The 22,470-nt window shown below is 47.7% G+C and overlaps 1 protein-coding gene across 5 annotated transcripts in view; it reads right to left on the bottom strand.

Annotated features, from left to right (window-relative positions):
• Positions 1 to 22,470, bottom strand: part of SH3PXD2B (SH3 and PX domains 2B) — a 125,551-nt gene that overhangs the window by 90,478 nt on the left and 12,603 nt on the right. For all 5 annotated transcript variants that reach the window (XM_045027541.1, XM_045027543.1, XM_045027546.1 and 2 more), the window contains one exon: positions 7,930 to 8,010. In XM_045027541.1, the coding sequence (XP_044883476.1) occupies positions 7,930 to 8,010 (81 nt within the window). The remainder of the gene's footprint in view (positions 1 to 7,929; positions 8,011 to 22,470) is intronic.

Genomic DNA, 22,470 nt, shown 5'->3' with positions numbered 1-22,470 from the left:
CAGCTTATTCTGAACCTTTACATTCATCACAAAGACCTCGAGACTTGCGCAAATGGAATAACTGATAGCAGGAGCAGACTGCCATGCTCTGTGTAGATCCACACTAGCGGGCTACGAGACATATATTTACAAGTGGGTTTCACAGATACCTGCAGACAGCAGAGGAATGGGGAGACTCAGGAACCTTGGGTTCCATGCCATGCTCTGGAGGGCACAGACTCTTCTGCCCATTCCCCCATCCAAGCAGGGCCGCTTTCAGTCCCACCAGCTCCAACCTGTCCTCATCCCAATCCTGTCTCTTTCCTACCTCTGATTCCTTGTCCCAGTCTCCATGCCTCACTTTTCTCATTCCTCCCCCTGCCCAACACCCTTATCTGATCTGTCTCTCCCCCAGCACTGGCCTTCAGTTGCTACACCCCACTCATATTCCCCATTGGCTTTGAGGAACAAATTTCCCTCTCCAAGCTCTTCATCCAATCTCAGTCCCTCACCCTTTACTCAGCCAGTAGTACCAGTTCTCCTTCCACTTGTCAGATCTGTCTCTCCTCCCTTTTTCACACCCTCCCTCTCTTCCCCCTCCCAGTTATTGTCTCCTCTGTATTCAAATCAGACAGCTTCTTCCACGTTGCCTGGGCATCAGAAGGGTCATCATTGAAAGAACAGGAAAGCCAGCTGCTTGGCTCTCAGTTCAAGTTCCTGGACCTGCAGCAGCCCAGAGTTGCAACTGCAGGAAAAAAAGTCTTGTTTAGCCCTGGAGCATGCCCAGTGTGGATGAAATCTCTGAGGAATCAAGGAAATGGAGGGCTGAAAGGGATTTTGAGAAGTCATCAAGTCCAGCCTCCTGCGTTGAGGCAAGACCAAGTAAAGCTACACCATACCTGAAAAGTGTGTGTCCAACCTGCTCTTGAAAACTTCCAGCAATGGGGATTCCACAACCTCCGATGGAAGCCTATTCCAGTGCTTAACTAGTCTTAAGACTTAGAAAGTTTTTTCCTAACATCTTGTAGCAGACAAAGCCCATTATGTCTTCTCCATCTTCGCTGAAGGTAGGACAACAATTGATCACTGTTCTCTTTATAACAATCCTTAACATATCAGGTTCCCCTCTTTTTCTCTCAAGTCTAAATGTGCCTAGTTTTTTTTAAACCTTTCCTCATAGGTCAGGTTTTTCTCAACCTTTTATCATTTTTGTTGCTCTCCTCTGGACTCTTTCCAATTGTGCACATATTTCCTAAAGTGTGGTGCCCGGAATTGGAAACAGTACTCCAGCTGAGGCCTCATCACTGATAGCAAGTCTCCACGGAACATGTGCAAACTGATTTTTTTCCCCAAAGGCTTATCATTTGGCCAACATCTGGGTGGATTTTTATGGGGATGGCAAAAGGCAAATCACCCCCCCACACACCAAATTTAAAATTGCTGCTCAAAGAATTGGTGGGGGTCGGGGGGGAGAGAAGGAACAACTTTTTAAAAGAAAAAGTTGCCACTGTTTTTTAGTATGGACAAAACATTTTTCCCTAGCCTCATTCTCAGAAACAGCTGAACTATTTTGCTGAAATGTTACCAAAAAAAATTCAACCTGTTCTAGACACCCAGCAAACAAAATTACTGCCCAAACATCTGGCAAAAGTTAAACAATGATACAGGTCTTACTATGGGATGGATCAGGAAACCTTAGGCCCACTTAGAAAACATAAACCCGTGTCTTTCACAGTGTTAGCAGAGTGTCTTCCACTCCTCTCCTTTAAAGCTAATTTCCACAACACCATGGGTTTAAAAATAAGAACACCAGGAAGTGTGTGAGATAATAGGGAAGGAAGGAAAAATCACACTTGATTCAGCAGAAGTAAAAAGGAGTTATTGGTGTGTGGGGAAGGCAGTTTTTGTTTCCCTCCCCTTTCCAAAAGGCGAGCTTTTATCCCCACCCCATACTTTTGTAATTGCACTGTTCTTCACCCCTGGAGGGGCCTGGGGGGATGGGGGGGTGGGTGGGAGGAAAGAGGTCACACAGCTCTAGTTGCGATCCCAATGCAGGGGAAGACTGTGACCCCTCACCACCATTACTTCACATCCAGGTTACAAATAAGAATGCAAGACAAGCTACTGAAGAAAAGGGAAACAAGGTGGGTGGGCAGTGACAGATTGGCTAACAAGAACTCTGAAGACACTGTGCTTCTCGTATGCCACTCCATGCCCACCTGAGTTGAGGAGATGGCCACATCTGCTTGGGTTTGGCAGGGAGCTGGGTCTTCGAGCATCAATGAAAGATGAGAGGGTGAAATGAAGGAAGTGACTGAGCTCCTGCGCAGGGTTTCCTGCCTAACAGCTGTTCCCTGTTTATTTACTCTGATATTTCCTTGGTTACGCAAACTGCAGCCCACAGTTTAACCCCTGCCTACACCAGCGGCTGTGCATTTGCTTCACGGTGGAGTCTGTTTTTGAAGTTTTTTTTGTTGAAGAATTGCCACTTTTAGGTCTGTTATTGAGTGACCAGACAGACTGAAGTGTTCTCCTACTGGGTTTTGAATGTTAGGATTCCTGATGTCAGATTTGTGTCCATTTATTCTTTTCTGTAGAGACTGTCCGGTTTGGCCAATGTACATGGCAGAGGGGCATTGCTGGCACATGGCATATATCACATTAGTAGATGTGCAGGTGAACGAGCCCCAGATGGTGTGGCTGATGTGGTTAGGTCCTATGATAGTGTCCCTTGAATAGATATGTGGACAGAGTTAGCACCGGGGTTTGTAGCAGGATTTGCCTCCAACACATAGTCAACCTATGGAACTCATTGCCATGGGATGTTATGAAGGCCAAAACTAAAATGGGATTCAGAAAATAATTAGATAACTTCATCATTGGCTGTTAGCCAAGATGGTCAGGGACACAACTGCATGTAAATTAAGCTGTCATGGGATAAAAGGAAAGGTCCTTTCATGGATTGAGAACTGGTTAAAGGACAGGGAACAAAGGGTAGGAATTAATGGTAAATTCTCCGAATGGAGAGGGGTAACTAGTGGTGTTCCCCAAGGGTCAGTCCTAGGACCAATCCTATTCAATTTATTCATAAATGATCTGGAGAAAGGGGTAAAGGGGTAAACAGTGAGGTGGCCAAGTTTGCAGATGATACTAAACTACTCAAGATAGTTAAGACCAAAGCAGATTGTGAAGAACTTCAAAAAGATCTCACAAAACTAAGTGATTGGGCAACAAAATGGCAAATGAAATTTAATGTGGATAAATGTAAAGTAATGCACATTGGAAAAAATAACCCCAACTATACATACAACATGATGGGGGCTAATTTAGCTACAACGAGTCAGGAAAAAGATCTTGGAGTTATCGTGGATAGTTCTCTGAAGATGTCCACGCAGTGTGCAGAGGCGGTCAAAAAAGCAAACAGGATGTTAGGAATCATTAAAAAGGGGATAGAGAATAAGACTGAGAGTATATTATTGCCCTTATATAAATCCATGGTACGCCCACATCTTGAATACTGTGTACAGATGTGGTCTCCTCACCTCAAAAAAGATATTCTAGCACTAGAAAAGGTTCAGAAAAGAGCAACTAAAATGATTAGGGGTTTAGAGAGGGTCCCATATGAGGAAAGATTAAAGAGGTTAGGACTCTTCAGTTTGGAAAAGAGAAGACTAAGGGGGGACATGATAGAGGTATATAAAATCATGAGTGATGTTGAGAAAGTGGATAAGGAAAAGTTATTTACTTATTCCCATAATACAAGAACTAGGGGTCACCAAATGAAATTAATAGGCAGCAGGTTTAAAACAAATAAAAGGAAGTTCTTCTTCACGCAGCGCACCGTCAACTTGTGGAACTCCTTACCTGAGGAGGTTGTGAAGGCTAGGACTATAACAATGTTTAAAAGGGGACTGGATAAATTCATGGTGGCTAAGTCCATAAATGGCTATTAGCCAGGATGGGTAAGAATGGTGTCCCTAGCCTCTGTTCGTCAGAGGATGGAGATGGATGGCAGGAGAGAGATCACTTGATCATTGCCTGTTAGGTTCACTCCCTCAGGGGCACCTGGCATTGGCCACTGTCGGTAGACAGATACTGGGCTAGATGGACCTTTGGTCTGACCCGGTACGGCCTTTCTTATGTTCTGGATTTCCCCAGCCTCTGACTGCCAGAATCTGGGAGTGGATGACAGGGGATGGATCATTTGACGATTACCTGTTCTGTTCATTCCCTCTGAAGTATCTGGCATTGGCCACTTTGGAACAGGGCTGGATTAAGGTTATGAGGTCTTAAGGCTAATGGGAGGGAAGGGCCCAAGTATGAATTACATATTGGATCTTTCAAAAGAACAGTACAACCAAGGCTTTTGTAGTGAGACCCTTGTTACATCAGGTCTGGTGTAGAACGAAGGGAGAGCTTCCCATTTCATTTGCATGTGTAAATCAAGCAGACCTTGCTTATTTTTTTTCCTTAAGTGCTCAGAGTTTAGGGGAGGAAAGTGAATGAGATTCTGCTTATATCAGGTGTGAAAAAGCAGAAAGAACCACCAAAAATCTATTCTTGTGCAAAAATCTGTTCTGCCTGAAGTCGATAAGGCTACACAAGTGTAATTATCAGCAGGAATTGGCCTGTGTTCTCATTCCCTTCTCAAATCACATACATTCCATGCTTACCCAAGATTTTCCACTTGGGAAAGAAGTTAGTTTGAGTTGGGGCAGAAAAATGAGGACTAACTTTAGGTTTATTTAGCTTAAAGTTTTGGAATGAAACTCAAAATAAATCAAATGTGAGGTATTTTTATGGTGGATTGAACTGCTAGAGAACCAGCAGATGAACAGAACCTGCCTTTAGCTCAGGGGTCGGCAACCTTTCAGAAGTGGTGTGCCGAGTCTTCAGTTATTCACTCTAATTTAAGGTTTCGTGTGCCAGTAATACATTTTAATGTTTTTAGAAGATCTCTTTCTATAAGTCTATAATATAGAACTAAACTATTGTTGTATGTAAAGTAAAGAAGGTTTTTAAAAATGTTTAGGAAGCTTCATTTAAAATTAAATTAAAATGCAGAGCCCCCCCGGACTGGTGGCCAGGACCCAAGCAATGTGAGTGCCACTGAAAAATCAGCTCGTGTGCTGCCTTTGGCATGCGTGCCACAAGTTGCCTACCCCTGCTTTAGCCTATTCAGTCAGTCTTTCTATCATAGCCTGCTAAGAAGTGGATTTAAAATCCTTGAGGGAGAAACCTACAACATTGTGTGTTGAGCTTCCTCCAGTGCTTTTGCAACCCCTTAGAAGTACAAAGATGTGTTGGCTGTGGAACTAGGCTGAGCATAAGGAAAGAACTTGGTTGCCTGTGCATCCCAGAAGAATACACCAAAGAAAAAAATTGGATTTCTTTGATTTTTAGTACAGTTCAATACAGTATTGAACACAGTGCATCATAAATCTGAAGCCCCTCAATGGAAGGTACTGTAAAAGTTAAAGTAATGGTATCCAGAATGGGATGTTTTGTTTTTCCTACAAATGTGTGGGAATTCATTCCTTATACATGGGAGGGCCAATAGTTCTGGCTGGAGCTGGATAGAGTGTGTGCAGGTTCTCTGCAAGCTTCCAACCCTACTGCTCTGGTACTGCCTCTTCCCCCCGCCAACCTCTTTGCCCTGCCCTCCCCTCACACAGGCACTCACCAGTTGTTCAGAAATGGGACCCAGTACACATACATAGATAATGGGCACTAGGACCCAGGAGGCAGCCTCCTGGAGCTGCCTGCCAGCCTCAGAAGGAGAGGGACAGAGGGAGCTTCCTCCCCTCCCTGACAGCTATGCAGAGCTCCAGAGAAATCGGGGATGGGGGGTGCTGGGTGGGGAGACAATACCAACACCCCAGGGGCGGCTCCAGGCCCCAGCACGCCAAGCGCGTGCTTGGGGCGGCATGCCGCGGGGGGCGCGCTGCCGGTCACCGTGAGGGTGGCAGGCAGGCAGCCTTCGGCGGCATGCCTGAGGAGGGTCCGCTGGTCCCACAGCTTCGGTGGATCTCCCGCAGGCGTGCCTGCAGAGGGTCCGCTGATCCCACGGTTTCACCGAAGCCATGGGACCAGCGGACCCTGCACAGGCACGCCTGCAGGAGGTCCACCGGAGGCACGGGACTGGCGACCGGCAGAGCACGCCCCGCGGCATGACGCTGTGCTTGGGGCGGCGAAATGTCTAGAGCCGCCCCTGCAACACCCACACCTGGCACAGGTTCCCATGCTAACTGGATTTTTTGTGTCCGGTCACCAGTGTTAATCGGATACCTGGCAGTGTGTTCCTGCAGCACGGGGAGATGCAGACAGGAGGGACCAGAAGCAGCAGACTGCCGGCTCGCTGCCACCTGAGCTCCTTCCAAGCCACAGCGGGTTGCTTTGCCTTTCCTGCTAGCAGGAATGCTCCAGCACGGCTGTGTGAGCAAGCTTGCTCCCCCTCACCTGGTCCCGGCCGCACCCCCAGCCTGACCAGTAGGGCCTAAGGCTAGAGCCTTATTAGCCTGCTGGTTAATCTGGCCCTGCTTTGGAAGACAGGATACTGGTCTAGTTGGACCAATGGTCCGACCCAGTATGGCTGTTCTTATCTCAATCCTCCTCCACTTCCAAAGGGGGCTCCCAACATTTTCACATGGGTATATATCTACATAAAAAACAAAACAAAAAAACTGCCACTTGAGAATCATTTTCCTGCTCCCCATTCAGACTAAGCCTATTTCCAATGCTGATTGAGCTAGCATGCTAAAAACAGCAGTGTAGCTGTGACAACAAGGTCCGTCCATCCTGTTGCCGAGCTGCCCCGAGTACAATCCTGTCTGAAAGCCTAGGTATGTACTCAGTGTGTTACAAATAGCAGTGTAGCTGTGGCAGTATGGACAATGGGATGGGTTAGTTGCCCTGTTGCTCATGCTGCCTGAGCTACACTATTTGTAACGCACTAAATCAGAGCTAGTGCAGGTATGTCTACCCAAGCTGGAAATCACACCTTCCAGCTCCAGTGCAAACACACCCCATCTGTAATCTGTTAATTCAGTCACATCCCCAAACACCTCCATTTAGGATATGGTAACAATTTCTATGGAAAGCGACAAAGAGTCCTGTGGCACCTTACAGACTAACAGATGTATTGGAGCATAAGCTTTCACGGGTGAATACCCACTTCGTCAGATACAATTTCTATGGGAAGACATTGCATCAGTCAAAAATGGACCGGGACCTCGTAGTCCAAGTCGCAAGGAGACAGCCACAAATTATGAACAATGGTGTTTAGCATCCACAGTTGGCCAATGAAGGACATAAAGGCAGTAGAGAAGGCAAAGACATGAGCATTCCATTCATCCAGAGTGAATTACGGTCTCAATGCAGAGTCCTGAAAAGGCACTGAGAAGCAACGTTAGTCTTCAGAATATTCTCCCTTTAGGATTGGATTCCTGATACATTTCAGCAAGTGACCTTAACTCTCCCCAAATAGCAACAAGAGGCCAGAGAGGGCAAACTGCATTTTAGACACTGAAAGGACGATATCCCCAGACTGAACAATGTTATATGGACTTCTGGTAGGTAAGAGCTATTATCTCTGTACATCAGACATCTAATGAGGGAAACAGTAGAAGCTACAGGGTACCTGTCATAAAATTAGGACTGTCTCCCTAACCGTCCGTCTGTTGTTTCTTAGCCACTTTCACAAACAGACAAAAAACTGCGTATAAAGAACTTTGCACAGTTCAGTTACAAGGCAGTCTAGCCAATGGCTTGGTTTTCAAGGTTTTTTTTTTTAAAATGTAATATTTACACAAGGCACATATTAGACTCCTAAATTAAAACATGACAAATCTTTGTATAATGCAAAAGAGGAATACAAAAATGCAGAAGCAGCTATATGTCCTTGTATGGGAACCTCAAAATCAAAAACACAAGGGATGGCAAGACTCTCACCTGCAGATCAAAGAACTTGCTGTACCGTCGATAAATGACTTCTGTGGAACCATTGGACCACGTGACTTTGATTATATACACCTGTGGGGGACAGAGAAGGAGGAGATTAGAGAAGAATGACATCAATAGACCAACCTGCACCATTCCTATAATATTGGAAGTTAGGGCAGCTTCTAGAGTCCCACTGGTAGATCCCAACACAATAAAGCATCTCTATTAATAAAGGACTTAAGCACACACTTTAGTCCCACTGAAGTTAAACATGTGCTTCAAGTCCTTTCCTGCAATGGAGCTTAATGAATACTTTATCCAAAAAAGACACCACAGAGAACAAAATGTTCAGTTCACAATTGTGACCCAGATGGTTCACTAGTGGCACACATGGGCATTAGTCACTGAAGAGATTTCAACAGTTCTGTAAGATCACATAAACATCAAACACAAAATAAAACAGTCACGCCACCACCAGACAGGTCAACAGTTAGTAGCTACACCATCATCCCAAGCATGGTCAAAAGGACACGTCTACACCCACCTCCCTAGGCTTTGAAGCCCGAACTCCAGCTCCAGCCATAGCTTCAAAGTGTTGTTTACACAGCGCTTTTTAGTGCACTAGCATGAGCCTCACTAGCCCAAGTCTCCTGATCTGGGCTGGTAGGCTTGCTCCCGTGGACTCCAAAATGGTATGTAGGAATATTTTTAGTGCACTAAATGATTACTCCTGAGAGTATTCTGCGCCAAAAAATTCTGCACACAATATTTAAAAATTCTGCAAAATACTGCAAATTTTGTCAAATAAATGTAGAGGCTCCAGCACAGCACTGGGAAGCACAGGCCACTGGCTGCACAGAGATGGGAGATCATTGTGCAGCTCCCCCTGCCCCAGGACACAGACTCAGCGGTGAGGCTGCACCCAATCCTAACACAGTGCAAGGACTTGGCCTGCTCCAGAAACACCCCAGGGCCCTACCCCTCTGTGTGGGCGGGAAGGCAGGCTCAGCAAGGCAGGATCAAAGTGTGGAGGGCAATCTGGGTGTGGGTGGCTCAGTGGGGGAATCCAGGTGTGTGTGTGTGTGTGGGGGATCTGTATGCACAGGGACTTGTTGAGGGGTTCTGGGTACAACAGTAACAGGACTCTGCAGGGGGGTCCAGGTGAAGATGGTTGGGGCTGAGAGGTGAGGGGTGGTCTGGATGTGTGTGGGGGGGGGGGGAATAGAGCTTGGCAGGGGGTTCTAGGTACAGCAGGCTCAGTGGGGGGTCCAGATGCTGGGGGAATAGGGCTCAGTGGGGTGGGGATCCAGATGTAGATGGTTGGGTAGGGATCCAGGTGCAGGTGGCTCATTGGGGTGGTCCAGGTGTAGGGGGAGTGGGGCTCAATCAGGGGTGGGGGGTGAGGCTTGGCAGGAGGGTCTGGGTATGAGGAGGTCTGGATGCATGGGGGTTGGGCAGATGGGGGAGCAGCTCCCTCTCTTCAGGAATCCCTCTCCCTGCAACTGAGGTGCAATGGGTGCAGGAAGTGGGGCTGGGGGAGGGGGGAGAGAAAGAGGAGCTTGCATAGCTTCCTGCAACCGGGAGAGAAATCTGGCAGTGGGTCTGACCTGGCCCCAGATGCTGTGCAGGGAAAAAGGAAGTCCTGTCCTCCCCAGCCCAGCCGGGACTAGCAGCTGAGCCTGGCACAGGGTAGGAACCACCAGCTGGGTCTTCTCCAATCCTGCCTCCTGCCCCACAGTGATTTACCTCTCTGCCAGCTGCCCTGGCCACCCAAAACATATTGCTGGGGAGGGTTGCATGACCACTCTTGCGACCTCCCTTTGCTTCCCTGTCAGAAATTCATTTTTCTGAAGGGAAGCAAAGAAATCTGTGGGGGACATAAATTCTGTGCATGTGCAGTGGCGCAGAATTCCCGGGCGGGGGGGGGGGGGGGAATGGTACAGCACAGAGTTGTAGCCTGTTGAGTTCTCATGATCCCAGCAAGTTCAGAGATCGCTTTGCATTTCCTCTAATGGCTCTGAATGCCTTGAGGTTTGGTTTACTTTTAACTTGTTTTAGGTCAGTTATCTTCTTGTTCTATAAAGCAATCTGTAATTAATTCCTGTAATTGTAGGTTATTCAAGGTGCCGGTGATGAACCACAGGTTTTTAATTGGTAATGAATGCAAAAAATAAGCAATTTTGATTCATCTGCTGTGGCTGAAGGCAGACAAATAATGGAATTAAATGATGCTGCCTGAGGAATCTTCCTCATGTTCTCTGGATATGGGACTTCAATCCAATGCATTTTTAAGAAAAGTCACAGATGATCAACCCAACATTTAACCGACTTCTCCTTCCCTCCTCTCTTTATACACTAATGAATTGGGTAGCATGTTATCAGCACCACTGCCCCTTACTGGATGGAATCAGAACTGAAAATAGTGCCTAAATTTATGGACTACACTAGCAGTGGCCCTCAACCTTCCCAGACTACTGTATACCTTTCAGGAGTCTGATTTGTACCCCAAAGTTTCACCTCACTTAAAAAACAACTTCCTTACAAAAATCAGACAAATTTTTTTTAAAGCGTCACAGCACACGATTACTGAAAAATTGCTTACTTTCATTTTTACCACCCAATTATAAAATAAATCAATTGTAATATAAATATTGTACTTACATTTCAGTGTATAGTCTATAGAGCAGTACAAACAAGTCATTGTATGAAATTTTAGTTTGTACTGACTTCCCTAGTGCGTTTTATATAGCCTGTTGTAAAACTAGGCAAATATCTAGATGAGCTGACGTACCCCATGGAAGACCTCTGCATAACTCCAGGGAGTACATGTACCTGTGGTTGAGAACCACCGGACTTGAGCAACCAAGTTTCACCTCTGGTGATACCATGAAGCGCTGAGTGGCCCTAGAATGCAGAACCTGTGACAGCTATAAAGGTCTTGATGGACTCAGATTGGTCAACATAGGTTTACAAAGTCTAGGTCAGGGGTCCCCAATGCGGTGCCCGTGGCGTCTAAGTGCACCCGTGTACTGGCCGGCGGATGAGCATCCGCCAAAATGCCGCCAACAAGCTGTGTCATCCAGAGGCGTCGTCGCCAAAATGCCACTGGATTTTCAGTGGTATTTCGGCGGCGGCGGCGCCTCTGGATGACGCTACTTGTTGGCAGCATTTCGGCAGCGACGCCTATTGATGTTGCCACTTGTCGGTGGAATTTCAGCAGATCCTCCGTGGCTCATCGTCTGGCGGGTGCCAGATGAAAAACATTGGGGACCACTGGTCTAGGTAATCCTTTGTGCAGGTCTCTCCCCACATCCAAGGAAAAGAGTGCTTTCCCCATACAACTCTCAGTTCCAGCCTACCAGCCAGTACATTGCAGTGAGCACCTTTCACTGGTCAGTGCCATCCAACTTGAACAAAATCAGAACACAGCATGCATCTTTCTGGCCAACAAAGCGTTAAGCCTCCTCCAGAGCACTTCCAAGCTGCTTTTAGCTTCCCACCAGGGTCTGCAAGGCAGCCAGTATGACATCATTTAGGTTGGAGGCTCTGCTAATATCCCAGCTCACATCCATTCCATAGCATTTCACAGTGTTATATCACTGCTGGCTGCCTGCCTGGAGAAAGCCTGCCAGTGGGGCAGGAGGAAAAGCCAATTTTTCTCCATTGTTTATTCCTATCCTGCCTTTATTTTGGAGTCAACAGTTTATTTCACTGGGATGTTAATCAGGTCATACAAAGCAATTTACTAGAGCCCAAGTGAATTTAAAACTCAGAGGGGAGATAAGCCAAGAGGTTTGGGTGGGTGAGGGCGCTGAAGGCTTTGCAATTAAGAGGATAGCAATATTTTTCCCTACTCCCCAATTCACTTGTTTTGTTTAGGTGCTAGTCTTACTGGAATACCTGTATAACTGAAGTTTACACATTCCATTTAATAGCAGGACAGTCCTACATGGCAACCCCTGCCCCTAGTTCAACTAACAATTTGCAGAAAAAGAAAATTCTAAATATCTGTGGGAAGTGCTGCTTCATCAGCTTCCCAGCAGGGAGATGGCTTTAGAGCTCTTCCCTTGTGAATATTCCCCCCCTTCATGCCAAGGGTCCCATGTTGCTGACACATTCTCTTAGCTGAGAAATGCATGTTACTCTCTTCAGACCCTACCTTATACCCCTCTCGAGGGCTATGCTCAGCATCTATCTATACCAGCCCCTGCTGGCCCAGAGGACAAGAAAACCAGACCAGAAAGTAGACATCCAGCCGTCTCTTATGGTAATGAGGCAATTAACAACCAGATTTTCAAAGGTATTTAGGTACCTAGTAGGATTTGCAAAACTCCAATTGAAATTCATGTCAGTTCAGAGTCTACCCTGCTTAAGCACTTTTGAAAAATCCCACCAAGTGCCTAAATATCTTCGAAAAAAATCTCACCCTAAAGCCCACAGTTCAGGGCTAAACAGTGTTGGTGTGGCACCTCCCCACAGTGTGCGTCATCCAACTGGAAGAGCTTTTTGTAATGGGAGGTGGCCGGTGCTGGACAGGAGATGCAAGTTCTAGGTCCACAGAATTCACATGCCCAGCTTCCACAAGAAGAAGCCTGAGTGGATTCAGTCTCAGCCGCAGTGAAGTCAACAACAGTGCCACGCGAGGAACAGAAGAGAGGGAAGCAGACAACTCAACTCAGTGGAAAATGTTCAGTAAGGACAACCGTGCCCTGGCTTGTTGGGGTGTGGAAGTGGACAGAATTACTTAATAGGTCTTCTCCAGACCTAATTTCTATGATCCTATGAAAACAGGATATCAAAACTAGCACCATCCCTTTCCCAATGGAAACAGAGGCTCCTCAAGGAGCGGTCTTACTGGGACAGCAACCAGCTCTCCCCTATTTCTCCGCACCCACCCAAAGTGCTCCATCCCACAGTGACAAGCACAGCTGGGCTAAGCAGCAGAGAGCGCGGGGGGAGTCCAAAGCTCAATTCCAACTTGCTCATTTCCTAGAGGGGTGGGGAGACTAGAGCATACAGCGAGGAAGCCAGAAGGGGGCTGCAACACCACCACATGCAATGGCCAGTAGCCAAGAGCAACAGTCCTAGTGATCTAAATATTTACAGGCCTTCCCAGGCCAACAGCAGGGTGTGCACAGGAGAGAGAGAAACTAGCTGATGCTGTGAAACCTGGGAACTGACAGTTCCTTTTTCTTAGAAAAGGATTCCTTATTCTTCCTCAGTCCCAACCCAATATCGCTAGAAAGCGCCAGCACCACCCTCCCATCCAGGCCGCTGTATACATCAGCTGTGCTAAACTTCAATTAAGTCCGATGCTCAGGCACAAAAATCTAGCATTGGCATAAGCAAGCATGACTTTGAGAGTTGTGCCCCCTTACGCCACAGCTTAACTGGACCCCAAGACCCATAAGAGAGCAAAGGAACTTCTAAGGTTGTGCTCATGAGATCTGTAAAACCACCAGTCATGGCAAGCTCCCTGCCAGGAGGAGGAACAGATGGTGTGGGTGCACAGCACCTCACACACTATATATAGGCTCAAGATGGTTCATGGCCTCAGATCCATTCTAGAGTAGAGGCAGCATGGACTCTGTCTTTTCAGATATACTCCCCATTCCAAAGACAGGGGGGTAGGTCTTCCCTCCAGCTCCATGTTGATTTTGCTGGGCTGTGAAGGGTTTAGAAGTCGCAATGGCAGCTACCATGGCACAATAGGACCTTGTTGAAATATAGAAGCAGAGGAGCACTGTATGTCGAAGTCACTCAGTAGCACAGCTGATGTGAACCTTACAGAACAGAGCTCAGCCAGATCCTTGCCTAACTAATCCGACCTTCCGCTTGCTCTCACTCTGTTGTGTGCTGAATGCTAAATAATCTTTTACATAAAATGGAGCGAGACAGACATGAGATTCTGGTCCCTCTGACAATCACACCTATGACTTGGCTCCTCCAAACCTCCCATGGAGCACAGAGTTAAGGGTACCAACTTCTTAAAAGTTACTGAACAAGACTGGTGAGAGTCATATTGGGCCAACAGAAACCTTTGAGGCTGTATTTCCAGCTAACAGATATTTCTGTATCTATCAAGCCTGCTCCAACTGATCAAAGAAGCGAGAGATGGAAAAAGACCTATTAAGTCATCTTGTCCATCCCACTGACTAGTGCAGGATTGTCCCTACAGAGACTCTCTCATATGACCTCCTGCATATCCCACACAATCCCTTCCACCCCTCTGTATTCCTCCAGGTGGAGCTCAAAATGAGAACATGACAGTGGAAAGTGGGACAAAAAAAAAACATCAAGAAGAGAACTGCCAAAAATGACAAGTTACTAGAGAGATGCAAATGGAATTTGGCCAACCATAACAGAGCTGTCAATGAACGCTGCCAGTCAAATATCATGTTAGAAATGACTCTAGCAACTGGAGGGGAAACATGCTGGCAAGTTACAGTGAATCAAATGCCTTCCTCCAGCCCAGAGGGAGATCCACCCCTCTCCCCCCAATGGGAGCATACAGCAAGAATGAGGAAATCCTTAGCTAGGTCTGCTGGAAATGGTACCCACCAGAAGTAGCATCACATAGTAACTGAGAACTTCCTCAGCTGACTCCAATGCCACAGAATCATCAGAAAAGCAGGATGGATGTAACTATGAAAATCCCAAAGGAAAAAATCAGAAGCAGCCAAGCGATCCCAAAGTCCAGCACTGAGAATGGGGGGGTTTAGCATTTGATCAGGAATTCAGTTCAAATTGTGTCTCTTCATGGCATGTTCAGTCCAAATTCCCACCCCAACCCCAGCCCCACGCTCAAAGAAATTAAACGCCCAGGGAGCATTGTCTGAAGCTGGGATTATTATTTTAGAGACAGCTGGAGCAGGATCTTTGCATTGCCAGAAACTACACATTTGATAATTAATATTCCTCGAACTCCTGAAGTGGTTGAAGACCATAAAGCACTTTGAGACATGTTCCCCAATTTATAAATGGAAGCTAATGGAGACAGGCAGTTTAAGTGATTTGCTTAAGGTCATTCAATGAGTCAGTGACTGAACCAAGAATAGAGCCAAGGAATCTTGATTCCCAAGTCCCTCCTCAAAACACCAAACTACACTCATTCACTGGGGTTACTATGCATTACATTTGACTCTAAGAGTCTCTGCTGGAGTCCTCACCTAAGCCTGAAAAGGGGATATAAAGCACACGCACCACGTATCAGGCTGGATCCCTCAAGTGTTGAGCCAAAAGACAAGTCACAGTAGAACATACAGCACCAGTAACAAGAATTCTCCCTTAGAGGTACCTTTCTTAGACAGTGCCCAAGAATCAGGTGGCTAAAGACATGGCTCCCTACAGGACTCGGGTTGAGTCCTGCTTTTCATAAAGCTCAAATCCCCAACTTGTAAAACTCACCTGTGCTACGGTGGGCCAAAACATAGCCTCGGGGTAGCTGCATTTTAGGAAGTTCTCGTGTCCCTAAACTCATACTACAGGTCTCAGAGGGGAACAGGAGCAGGACACTTGGATGGAGTCTTCACTATGTCCCTGTATAGAAATGTGAGATTAAGATCTACTCTATGCATGCTAGGTGTGATCATCTGGCTCATGACAAGATGCCCATGAGTTAACTGGGTGTCCCTCATCTATGCTCCCATTTGGGCACAATCCTTGGTTTCTTCAGAGAGAGGCAAAGATACTTCCTTCATCTTTTATTAGAGCCACATGCAGTTACTAATGGAGGAGACACTTGTCGAGACTGACTCAGCAGAAATATGCAATCTACTCCATCTCTTATACTGTGCCCACCACTGAGATATCCCAGTGTCCAAGTGACTAGAACTCTATGCCAATGACTTGCAGCTGCATCTATAGGAGACAGTGATCACTACCTCACCTGTGCATGCCAGAGTAATCCCATCAGCACCAGAAACCAGAGATCACTTGGCCCTGAGCACCACACACGGTATCAGAATAACCTCGCATCTCGCCTCACACCCCCAAACTTTTACAGCCAGATCCAAATGCAAAGCACTGTGTTTCTTCCCTTGTCCGTTAGAGAGGTTTAGGGCAGCAATACATTTAGAGCTCATCTTCACTGCATTGTTAGCTGATGGTAGCACTCTAGTTTTGTCCCTAACCTGACTCCCATCCACATGCAAAAATCTAGCTGGCCCATGGGGGGGTTGAAGCTGGGGTGGTGCTGAGGCTGGAGCAAGAAATGCAGTAGGGACGCAGGAGCTTGAGTTACAACTCATCAGCTGCTAATCCAATCACTAAGTAGCTCCAATGTAGTTTCTCAGGGTATGTCTACACTACAAGAGTAGTTCGATTCAACTTAAGTTGAATTTGTGGAATCAACCTTACAAAGTCGAATTTGTGTATCCACACTAAGGACACTAATTCGACTTTGTGAGTCCACACTAACGGGGCAAGCGTCGACATCGGAAGCAGTGCATTGTGGGCAGCTATCCCACAGTTCCTGCAGTCCCCGCTGCCCATTGGAATTCTGGGTAGAGCCCCAACGCCTGCTGGGGGAAAAAATGTGTCAAGGGTGGTCTTGGGTAACTGTCATCATTCAACCATCACTCCTGCCCTCCCTCCCTGAAAGCGCCGGAGGGAAATCTGTTCGCGCACTTTTCTGGTCAGTGACAGCGCGGACGCCACAGCACTGCGAGCATGGAGCCCGCTGCGATCATCGCTGCACTTATGGCCGTTGTCAACTCCTCGCACCTTATCGTCCACCTCTTCCACAGTCAGCTGCTGAGAAATCGGGCGAGGAGGCTCTGGCAGCACGGTGAGGACATGAAGTCTCAGAGTGGCATAGACCTCTCAGAAAGAATGGGATCCCGCGCCGCGGAGATCATGGTAGCAATGGGTCATGTTCATGCTGCGGAACGGCGATTCTGGGCCCGGGAAACAAGCATGGACTGGTGGGACCGCATAGTGCTGCAGGTCTGGGATGAATCACAGTGGCTGCGAAACTTCAGGATGCGTAAGGGCACTTTCCTTGAACTGTGTGACTTGCTGTCCCCTGCCCTGAAGCACAAGGACACCTGGATGCGAGCAGCCCTGACTGTGCAGAAGCGAGTGGCCATAGCCCTCTGGAAACTTGCAACGCCAGACAGCTACCGGTCAGTAGCGAACCACTTTGGCGTGGGCAAATCTACCGGGGGGGTTGCTGTGCTGCAAGTAGCCCACGCAATCGTTGAGCTACTGCTCTCAAAGGTAGTGACCCTGGGAAAGGTCCAGGTCGTCATAGATGGCTTCGCCGCGATGGGATTCCCAAACTGCGGTGGGGCTATAGATGGAACTCACATCCCTATCCTGGGACCGGCCCACCAGGCCAGCCAGTATATTAACCGAAAGGGCTACTTTTCAATGGTGCTGCAAGCACTGGTGGACCATAGGGGACGTTTTACCAACATCAACGTCGGGTGGCCGGGCAAGGTTCATGACGCGCATGTTTTCAGGAACTCTGGTCTGTTTAGACGCCTGCAGGAAGGTAGTTTCTTCCCGGACCACAAAATAACTGTTGGGGATGTGCAGATGCCTATAGTGATCCTCGGGGACCCAGCCTACCCGCTAATGCCCTGGCTCATGAAGCCCTATACAGGCGCCTTGGACAGTGACAAGGAACTCTTCAACTACCGGCTGCGCAAGTGCAGAATGGTGGTGGAGTGTGCTTTCGGACGTCTCAAGGGGAGATGGCGAAGCTTACTGACTCGCTCGGATCTCAGCGAAACCAATATCCCCATTGTTATTGCAGCTTGCTGTGTGCTCCACAATCTCTGTGAGAGCAAGGGGGAGACCTTTATGGCGGGATGGGAGGTTGAGGCAAATCGCCTGGCTGCTGATTACGCTCAGCCAGACACCCGTGCCATTAGAAGAGCCCAGCGGGAAGTGCTGTGCATCCGGGAGGCTTTGAAAGTTAGGTTCCTCAGCGAGCAGCGTGACCTGTGACCGTTCAGTTTCTTTACAGAGAAGCTGAACCTGCCCCTGTTTCTTTGCCCAGTTACTGTTGACTATCCTCTGCAGTTACATACCCCGTTCACCCCGTTTCCCCCCTTCGAACACACGTGTAAAAATAAAATACATGTTCCATTGTTACTTAAAGATTTCTTTATTAATGACTTTGCGTTAAAGGGTTGAAACTGGGACACAGACTGTGCTGGGTAGGGTGTGCGGTGATGTAAAGACCGCCTCTAAACTCGAGGAATGACAGGCTCCTGCTCCTAGAGCGGTCCGCAGTGCTGGACTGGTTGTTTCAATGGAGCCTGCCATCCCTCCTTTTTGGGTCTCTGTGTGCAGGGGCTATGTGACCTTGTTGCGGAGGAGGACGGATACAGATTCCCCTGCTGCGTGGCTCTGTGGTCCAGGACAAGGACCGCTGCATAAGATCTGTACCCGCCCTCCCCCGCTACAAAGTCACGTACCCCCCCACCCACCCACACAGAACCTGGAAACCACCTCCCATACCGACCAGGGTGCCTACTGACTGCACTGTGTGTGTGACCTGCTGCTGATCCTGCCCCCGTGTCTGTACCCTGGTAAAGGTGACTGTCCTATGCAATTACAAACCCCCTTCCCCACCACCCCTTCAAACACAGTCTTCTGTACAAAAACATGACGGAAACAGTAATTAACAGCAAAGTATTTTTAATAATCAACTAGACAGAGGATGAAACTGGGATTGGGGCTTGGGTGAGTCTGGAAGGGAAGGACTTCTCAAAATTTAGGGAATGAGCTTTTGGGTACTTGAGCACTGTGCTGGGGTGTGGTGACAGTTTTCACGGCCCCTGTCACCCCTCCTTCTTCTTATTTTGGGTGAGCGGGGTATGGGACTTTGTGGCGGGGGAGGGCGGTTGCAGATACACTGCAGGGGGGCTCTGTCCGCCTGCCTGCGGTCCTGCAGAACATGCACAAGGCGCCGGAGCGTGTCCGTTTGCTCTCTCATTAGTCCAAGCAGCGTTTGAGTCGCCTGCTTGTCTTCCTCATGCCACCTCTCCTCCCGTTCGCTGTGTGAGCGCTGGTACTGAGAGAGGTTCTCCCTCCACTGGCTCTGCTGGGCCGCCTCGGCTTGGGAGCAGCCCATAAGTTCCTGTGTGGCTGATCAGAACATCCAAGCTCGGACTGCTGTCCAGAGCGTCAACAGAGTGGTGCACTGTGGGATAGCTCCCGGAGCTACTAAGGTTGATTTCTGTCCACACATAGGCTAATTCGACATAGCCATGTCGAATTTAGCGCTACTCCCCTCGTCGGGGAGGAGTACAGAATTCGAACTAAAGAGCCCTCTAGGTCGAACTAATTAGCTTCCTGGTGTGGACGGGTGCATGGTTAAGTCGAATTAACGCTGCTAAATTCGACAAACTCCTAGTGTAGACCAGGCCTCAGTGTGGTTGCTCTCACAGTAGCTAGCTGGAGTGGAGTAACTTGAGTGCACTAACGTAAGCTACCCGTTGCAGTAAAGAAAAGCCCTTAGTAGAGGTTTCTTGTGACTATTTCCTTCCTCACCCGTCAAGACTCTTACAATGTAGAGCTTCCATACTGTAATGAACAAACTGGCCAGTGTGTAAATAGGCTTTTGCCCTCTACTGCACAGAACCAGTGCTGCTCAACTGTGAGTCATAGCCCTTATGCTGCTAATGTAATTCTTCCTGAGTTCAAGTGATAGGGGCCTGTGTGTTTCCAGAAGGGGGGAGAATGTTCTCTCCCTATGGCTGCTGTGAAATTCTGAGTGGCCATGCTCTGTACTGTGCTGCACACTCTGAAGTCACAGGTGACTGCAGATTTGTCACAGTATAGTACTGGCCACCACAGTTCCTCCAAATTCATCCCATGCCACTCAAGAGGCATAGTAATCATTTACATCACAAAACAGGAAAATGCTACTGACACCTGGGATACAATTTCCTAGGTTGGGCTCCTAGGAAGTTTGGTGCTGCTACCGGTAAGAGTGTCAGTGTCGGCCCACAGACACTCAGCACGGTTACTAACACAAAGCCAGATATAACCACCTCCATCAGAGAGAAGCTGTCTGCAGAGTGATTTCAAATGGGTTTGAGCCTGTGTGGTCCTACGTCCAGAGAGACACTACATACAATAAACCTCTCTGTGGAAAAATCCACCTCTTTTTCTCCAGCAGATAAAAAAGGGATCAGCCCCTTCACCTCACCCCGACCCCAAAACACAGGGAGACAATGCTACAGCCTTATCTCTGGGAATGTTGACTTGTTCTGCACTCCTAGAAAGCAGTGGGGAGAAATAATCACAAGGGGCTGGGGAACCAAACCAGCGGAGAGAACTGACCAAAACAGAGCAGGGGTTAACAGAAAAGATGAAGGAGCAGGAAAATTCTAAGAGGAAAAGAAAGAGAAGGGAGGTGACTGGAAACAAAGAAAATTCTTGGCTGTGCGCTGCTTGCTTTTGGCCCCTGTCCACTGGTCTCCGAGCCCTTTTCCACAGCAGGAGTGCAGGGCTGTGGAGGGGAAAGTGGAGATCTCTCTAGCTTTCCTGCTGCAGGACAGTTGAAAAGCCCATCAGGTCCCTCTCTGGGCCGGTGTCAGGCCAGGAGAGGGGAGGGGAGACAATCTGACAGCTCCATTTACTGGCATGCGTGGCTGGCTTTGGAAGCTTTGCTATTCCCTCGCGCCTGCACAGCCTGTTTCATGAGCCAAGCAAGCGAGAAGCACAGACGTTCTGGTTCAGGCGGCAAAGACAGCACCGGCGGGGAGCAGAGAGGAATACTTTCCAGCAACAACTGCAGGGCATCTTGATCCTCAACGTTCATGTTTAATTTAGACCTAGCTGGAGATAGGGAAGCAGCAGCGTCAATGCTGCAGGATAGTGGGGTAGGGAGCAACCAGGAGACCATGGAATGAAGATGGGGCACAGCACAGTAAGAAGTAGGAGGAGACAGGGATGAGGATGAGGATGGAGAGAGTAGTACCACAGCATGCCAACAAGGGAAAGCAATCTAATTGCCCACTTGCCCCAGAGTCTGCTGGACTATATATATATATCAAACACTTAATTGCTTGGATTCACCCCTGTTCCAATGCCCTGTTAACTCCCAAGGAATGCCAGATCTCCACATTTTGCTGCTTTATAGACCAGATGGGGTGAGGCATTGTCCAAGTGAAAGGAAAAGGAACAGCTGGTCTGAAAAGCATATGCATGCATACTCTGATCAGAGACCCTGCTTCCTGGGCTTCCCTCACCCTTTAGGCAAAGATTCCTCAGTCCCGAGACACATGCACTGGTTTGTTTGCTATGAGTCACACAGAGGTCAAACATATGGGTTCTCTTGTTTCCCCATTTCCCAGTGCTACATGGAACAGATGAAAGATAGAGCTCTCCTCTCAAAGAAAGGCAGGGCAGGACCCTTGATTCAAAGATTTAATGTCCTTGTCTCTTCCAAATAATTCTGTAACTGCAATTTAACATGAAAGCTACTAACTACTTCTGTTTCTAGACCCAAACACAGAGCTTTCCCATTAATTTCCAAAGGGTATGTCTTTGACTGAGCTGACTTGCTAAAAATAGCAATGTGGCAGTGACAGCTCAAGCAGCAGCACAAACTAGCCACCCGAGCACAGATACCTGGGGAACTAACCCAATGCTGCTGCGGTTACACTGCTATATTTAGCGAGCTAACTTGATCAAAGCTAGCGCAGGTATCCCTACATGTGCTGCAATTACATCTCCTGATTGCAGCGTATGCATACTCTGTGTAACCACAGGCAGAATGTGGTCCTTTACAGTTTTGTTGTGCTAAGGTATTTTAGGTAGTCAGCGTTAAGATATACAGACAGGGAAACCAAAACTAGTAGTACTTTGAATTTCTATGGTGTCTTTCAGAACCCAAAAGCACTTCACAAAACATTAATACATTAATTAAGCCTCAGTCCCTAGGAGAAGGCAGGTAAGGACATGGACAGATCACTGCAGCGGGACATAGCAGCTATTTAACACCACACAACAGACTAGGACAGAAAGTAAAGATGGGTCCAGCCTCCGTGAACTTTGGGGGAAGCCTGTGCTCCAATGGTTTCAAATGTTTTGCCTTGAGACCACATCTAACAGGAAAAGAGCAGCATCACAGCCAATTGAAAAGAAGTGTCACATTTTGCAATGGCGACACAGCTGAAGGCAACACAGGAAGTTGCTAAAGGACCTTCTAGAAAGTTGTGATGGAAAGGACCTTTGAACCATCCCTTGCCCTTGTCCTTTACCAGGATCAACCTGCCTGCCAGCAGTAACCCCTTGAGTGAAGAAGTTTTTCCTAACATGGAGAATCAAACCCTCTGCTTTCCCAGTTTTTATTCTGTAATGAAAATCCTAGTTTCCTGCGTGACCCCCAGATGGATTCCTTACCAATAAGTCACTGTTCAACCACATATTTCCACAGACTAAGCATACCCTCCTTAAGCCTTTCCTCATAGGACATTCCAGCCATACCCCACGTAAGTATGGTCATTCTCTAGAGGATTCTAAGACTTCCAATGCCCTTTTAAAGCTACGCAGCCAATATGGTTCAAAAATAATCCAACTATACAT

Source organism: Mauremys mutica, chromosome 8, assembly GCF_020497125.1.
Source record: "Mauremys mutica isolate MM-2020 ecotype Southern chromosome 8, ASM2049712v1, whole genome shotgun sequence".
NCBI classification, from domain to species: Eukaryota; Metazoa; Chordata; order Testudines; family Geoemydidae; genus Mauremys; species Mauremys mutica.
Note: the sequence above shows the minus strand (reverse complement) of the source record. Positions and strands in the feature narration are given on the sequence as shown.